The sequence below is a fragment of the Diceros bicornis genome, chromosome 4, assembly GCF_020826845.1.
Source record: "Diceros bicornis minor isolate mBicDic1 chromosome 4, mDicBic1.mat.cur, whole genome shotgun sequence".
Classification (NCBI taxonomy): Eukaryota; Metazoa; Chordata; class Mammalia; order Perissodactyla; family Rhinocerotidae; genus Diceros; species Diceros bicornis.
In genome coordinates, this window is record NC_080743.1 from 72,406,914 (window position 1) to 72,412,913 (window position 6,000).

General features: G+C 51.1%; 1 protein-coding gene across 2 annotated transcripts in view; it reads right to left on the reverse strand.

Annotated features, from left to right (window-relative positions):
• Positions 1–910, reverse strand: part of FAM78B (family with sequence similarity 78 member B) — a 93,871-nt gene extending 92,961 nt beyond the window's left edge. For both annotated transcript variants that reach the window (XR_009219838.1, XM_058539725.1), the window contains exon 1: positions 461–910. Coding sequence is in view for 1 of the 2 variants with exons in the window: in XM_058539725.1 (XP_058395708.1) it covers positions 461–723 (263 nt within the window). In the remaining variant the exon portion in view is untranslated. The remainder of the gene's footprint in view (positions 1–460) is intronic.
• Between the last annotated feature and the right edge of the window lie 5,090 nt (positions 911–6,000).

The window sequence follows — 6,000 nt, forward strand, 5'->3', positions numbered from 1 at the left end:
CGGGACCTTCTCCTCCAAGCCCGCTCTGGTTTCTCCAAAGGACGCTCGGCATAGCCCATGCGCCCCTGGCACTCCACTACACACGTCCCCCAAAACTCTTCCTGGGAAGCCCCACAAAGCACTGATGGCGCCCCAAAACTCCCAGGGCACTCGCCTGCCACCCCCACCTCTGACTCTCGAACCCTCCTTGTCGCGTTCTTCCCGCCCCGCACCGTTCTCCCCGCGTTCAGGGGAAGTCAGAAGCAAACCACAAGAAAATGCCTTCGTAAGGCGCCTCCCAACACCCGCTCTGTCACTGAAACAAAAGCGTAGGGAGGAGGGAGGTGGAAGAGGAGGCGGGAGGAAGGTTTAGTAAAAGGATAGAGAGAGCTGTAAGAAGGATCTGGGGAGGAGGGTCCGGGTGGAGAGAATAGACGGGGGCCAGGGACCCCGCTCCGGCTCTGCGCGGCCGGTAGCTTACATGCCCAGGTCGCTGTAGGTGTTGAAGAACTCCATCTGGTTGCACGCCTGGATCCAGCCCACCACCCAGGTCTCGTGGCGGGGGATGGGGGGCATGACCACGCGGGCCGAGGCTTTGAAGTAGGGAGTCTTGTAGCGCAGGACGATGGGCGAGGTCTCCTCGATGCGCGTGGGGCACTGGTCGATGGTGGCGCACACATCGTACACCACGATGTTCTCGCGCCGGATCCGCGCCTTGCAGGTGATGCTTTGGATACAGCCCATCCTGCCGCCCGGCGCCGGCGCGGCGCGGCGTGGGGCAGCGCGGGGGCCCGCGCGGGAAGCCGGGGGCGACCGTCACGCCGGCATGGCGACACGCCGCCCGCTCTGGGTCCGGCTCAGCTCACGACTAGAAGCCGGGCGCTGCCGCCAGGCATCCTCCGGGGAAGCCCCCTCCTCTGGCCGCTGCGCGGGGTCCCGGCTGCCCCGACGCCCGCCCGCCCCCGCCCACGCCCGCCCCCTCTCTCGGGCAGGGAGCGCGGAGCGTGCGTTCCTAGGAGGCGGCGGGCGCCCCCGCCGGCTCCAGCGCCCGCGCGGAGGGCAGGGAGGGGAGCAGCGCCGTAAGGAGTGGTGCCCACCCCAGGCCGGAGCCCCCCGCCCCTCGCCGGAGAGGAGGAGGCGGCAGCGGCGGCGGCATGGAGCCGGGGGAGGGCGGCGGCGGCGGCGGCAGCGCCCGGTCTGTCTGCCTCCGCGGCAGCGGCAGCAGCAGCAGCAGCCGCAGCCGCCGCCGCCGCCGCCGCTGCATGAACCTCTGCACCGCGGCTGCCCCCCGCGTGCAGCGCACCCAGCGGCGGGCGAGCGGGCGGCCCGAGCGGCAGGCGGAGGCAGCAGCGGCGGCGGCAGCGGAGACCCGCGCTCCCGCCAGCCCCGCCCCGCAGCCGGGCCGCGCAGACACTCCTCTGCCCGGCCGCGGGGGGCAGGGGGGCGCCAAGCGGCTGTGGGCCGGGGTGGAGGGCCCCACGGGCTGGGCAGCCGGGGACGTGATCCGCGGAGGAAACTGGCTGTACGCCATGAGTTTTGTCCCTCTCCGGCTGCCGTCCGGGCTGGGGGGGGGGGGGGGATGTGTAAGGGTGGGGGTGTTTAAAGGGCCGCTAGCGCCGGGGTGGGGCCCGACACGTGGAGTCGGGGCGGGGCGGGGCTGCGGTAGGTGGCGCCCAGGGGGTGGGCGTGGGGGGTGTGGGGACGAGGCCCGAGCGTGTGTGGCGGAGGTGGGGCCGAGCAGGGCGCGGCCCTGTCCAGAGTCAGGGTGGAAACCCAGCAGTGAACGGTTGCGGCAGCCGAAGGGTTAGGCGAGCAGCTGTATCTGAGATTAGTCCGTTATTTATAATGTAGTTTGTTAGATTAGAGTTAGTCTTGAGCTGGCCTAGTGTCCTACCTTGAAGAAGGCTGAAGTCGGGGCTCCAGTAGTGCTGCTAAATGCAGCGGATTTACGTCGTTCCCTGACTGGGTTTGCTCTGGAAGCTTTCTTTTCCACCGCTGTGTATAGGGAGGGTACCCAAAGAATCCCTCCGTGTCCTAACACCCAAATGCTAAGTCACCAAATGCCAAAAGTTCTGGTTGAAGCACGAGCTCACCTTTTACTCATCGCCTGTCTTCATCCAAATCTTTTCCTTCTTAGAAAACGCACTTTCAATAAAATCCCACACATTGGGGAATTAGAGCAGTGGTGGACTTACCCTAAACATCACATTTTGAATGTAGCCGCATCCTAGAGACAGGTTGTGCCTAGCACGACCATCTAGCTGGATTAGAATGTTTAGCAGGCTTCTTGAGGTTACCCAAGGTGACCTGTGACCTGCTAAATACAAGTGGACCTTGAAAACCTTTTGGGAACCAGGCTGTATTAAATAGTGACTGCCTAATGATACAAGTCCAGGATACCCATTCGTAGGTAATCCATCTACCCTATAGAAAACCTGGAATGTCAGGGACCCGTTGTTATCTTTCCTTCTCCAGAGCACTGCACAGTGACTGGCACGTAGTGGCTGACCAATAGCTGTCTGTTAATGAATGAATGAGTAAGCGAAGAACAGCTGCACTGTAATTGTCCTGTGGAAATTGCCACCAAAGATATTGGGCATTGTGTACAGTATGACCCATGTCATGTGTCTGACATTGTCGTCTAATGTGCCAAACATAAAAAATATTCAGCAAATGCTCTTACTGGGCATCTTGTTACGTTTATATTTTCAAAGCCAATAGTTTCTCTTTAAGTATTTCTTGTGTGGTCATTGAACATTTGCTGGATTTGGTGCCCAAGTGTGGAATACTCTAACAGGCTGCAGGAGGCTGGCTAGAATTAATCTTTAGCTAGGACAGATGTGATGAGTAATTTAAAAATTGGTTGAAATCTAAAAGCACTCTTCGTCCTTGTTTTAACTTTTCTGGCACCTTGATTCACTTCCTAGTTAATGAAAAAGAGGTTTTTGCCCTTTGATAACATACTTCTCTCATTTTATCATGTCACCACAGATCTCAATCCCTGGTCCTTTCATTCAGCAAACCCTGACTGCCTGGCAGGAGCCGAGCATTGTGCTAAGTATTAGGATTCAAAGATGAGCAAGAGCTCATGGATCACTGAAGATAAACCTGTTAACAAGTTGTTACTGTAAACTGTGACACCTGCTGTAATAGAGCTGTGTATCCAGTCCTGTGGGAGCCCAGATAGAAGAGTCCCTGAGGGATCTACACGTGGCTGTCTTGAAGTAGTGACACTTGAATTGGATCCTGAAGATACTGATAGGGGCTTGCCAAGAAGAGAAGAGTGAAAGGGCAATGTAGGACAAGAGGTGCTCAAATGCAAAATGCGTAGAGGTATGAAGGAACACAGCATGTTCACGGAGATAAACTGCTCTCAATCAAGGCATTTCTCAAAGTGTTGTGTGTAGACCATGGGCATCAGAATCACTGGCCAGGAACCAGTTGTTGATAAGACCATGTCTTGATCTTCAGTGGAAACCAATGAATGAAAGATTTGCATTTTGAGAAAAATTACTCTCTATCAATTTGCAAGATACAGCAAGGGCAGTTTAGAGGCAAAGTGTCAGGATGTGAAAATGACAGATGATTTGGCACTGAGGGAGGGCAGTGCCGTGGGGCTGGAGAGGCCTGGCTGCATTTGAGAGTCATTTAAGATGTAAAACCGATTTACTTGGTAATTGATTAGATGTTGGAGGAAGAGTTTGGCCAGCTCTGAATTTTCCAGCTTCAGCAATTAAATACATGTGATCCTAATAGTCAAAACAAGGAGATAGAAGTAGAAACAGACTGAGGTTGAGTGTGGTCTTGTTAAGTTTGAGGGACTTGGAGGATATTTTGAGGAGGGGGCCAGAGTTTGAGTTTCAGTAGTTATTAGGTTCCAGAAAATAGACCAAGAGAAAAGCATTCAATTGGAAGAATTTAGTTATCTTTGTTGATTTCAGTTACTTGTCAGGCTGCAATTTTGTGGATAAATATCATCCTTTGTCTTCTGATAGCACATGCTATGCCCTCATAAACAGGGTAGAGCAACGGTAGCCTTCCCCAAATTATAGGGAAATCATATAAAGGAGAATATATATTTTTTTCAAACTTTAAAATGACACTTTGTTATATCCAGTAGAGTGCCAATAAAACATAACTCATTATTCACAGACTTGGACCCTTGACATTCTCAAAGGGTTCATCCATGACCTTCGTGAGTCTCCAAAATCATGAATGTCACCATGACATATAATTTCCGCTATAAAAAGCAGTAAAGTGTAACTGAAAAATGGAAGGGATCCTTTTAGACTCTTAATGGTTCTTTAAATGTGGGACCAAGGTAATTTCTAAAGCTACTTAAATAAATTTGCCATTAAAATAAACTTCTGATTTCATTACGTCTGTACCTTATTAATTCCGTATTTCCCTGACTCTGCAAAGAAAAAAAATTTTAATCACAGCATGCGAATTACTACATAGATGTCAACGAGAACAGAAGAGCTAAGCTGTGCTGGGACACAGATGCCAGGTGTTGGGCCTGGTCCGTTCACTAGCTAAGTGGCTGGCAAGTACACTCTGGCCTCCTAGCAAGCCATTCAAATTTGTGTCTCAGCAAATTACCTCAGGACAGGGACCTTTCAGATCACTCACTGGAGACTGTTTTCATCCATGAATATTCAGTCTGCAAATACTAGTGGACCACTACATTGGCTTAAATGAAAGTCCTCAGAAGTGCAACAACGTTTCTGTTCTGCTCTTTGAAGTTTCTCTTTCTCTCTTGGCATAAGTCTCCCTTGCCTCTGTTAGCATCATGTACCTGCCTCTGTTAGCACCTTTCATGCTGTTTCACAACAGTTCATTTGCTCACGCTTGTCTCCCTCATAGGCTGTGGCAACATATCCTGTTGCCGAACCTAGTGCCTGGCACCAGGAGCTGCTCAATAAATGTTCGAATGTCTAAAATTATAGCCATTGGAATATAACTTTTATAATTATAATAATAACAATTATAACTTACCTGTGAGCTCTGTCTCCTTACGTACAGCAAGCATACATTTTTATCCTAATTCTTTCTGCATGGTACCTCTTTGTCCTCCCACTGTTTTCCCCCAATGTGCCTCCTTGATGTTAAATCATGCCTGTTGTCTTTGAGCGTTATAAACCATCTCAAGGGCTATCTGTTCTAGGCACCAAGAAATGGAAAAATTTCAATGACAAGACCCTGATGACAATCATTCTTTGTGAATAACTTCATTCGAGTTTATTCTCAGGGCACAGCACAGATGCTCCTTTGTACTTCATGCTTTTGATGTTCTTGTGCATGACAGAGCCACTCAGTTCCCCGAGTTGGAGCCCTGGAGCACACTCTCCACCATGCTGGCCTCTGCACCTCCTTTACAATCCGCTCCCTCAGCCTCCGATGACCCCATGCTCGGTATTTCCAGAAGCGGGGTGATCTCTGACTTTATTTTTCCTATTGGTTGACTCATTACTCAATTTGTCAAGTGAGCTTTTTAGAAAGTCTGGGTCACAAGGGCTTAATTTCTAGTTGACCTTGGCAAGGGTTTTCAGAAAGTGTAGAACAGACTACCAAAGTTGTTGAGGAATTGCCTCTGGAGCTGTTAAAAATGGAGATGGATTTCTATCTAGCTTAGATGGTCTGAAGACAGGCGAGAGGTAAAATGAATCCTCAAGGTCCAAGAGTACAGGATTAAAGAAACACTTCGTTTCTGGCTGTGAACTCCCCCTACCACCACTTCAAGTCAGAGTAACCAATTTCTCTTCCAGGCCAGGCTAAGAAGCTCAACATGAAGTGGACCATGGCAATGGACTTGGGCTGCTTTGCAGAAGGCATTCAGCCCAAGATGTGGCAGCTGCTTCAAGGAGCCAATATTTATCAAGGTTTACCCACCAGCCTCACATTACATTAGGCTGTAAAGACTATGCAGAAAGATGCCCTAGTTCCTTAGCTGTCCTGTTGAAGTTCACTCAAGCCTGTCTCTGCAACAGTCATTGTTCTGTTCTCAGTCCTTATTTGTAG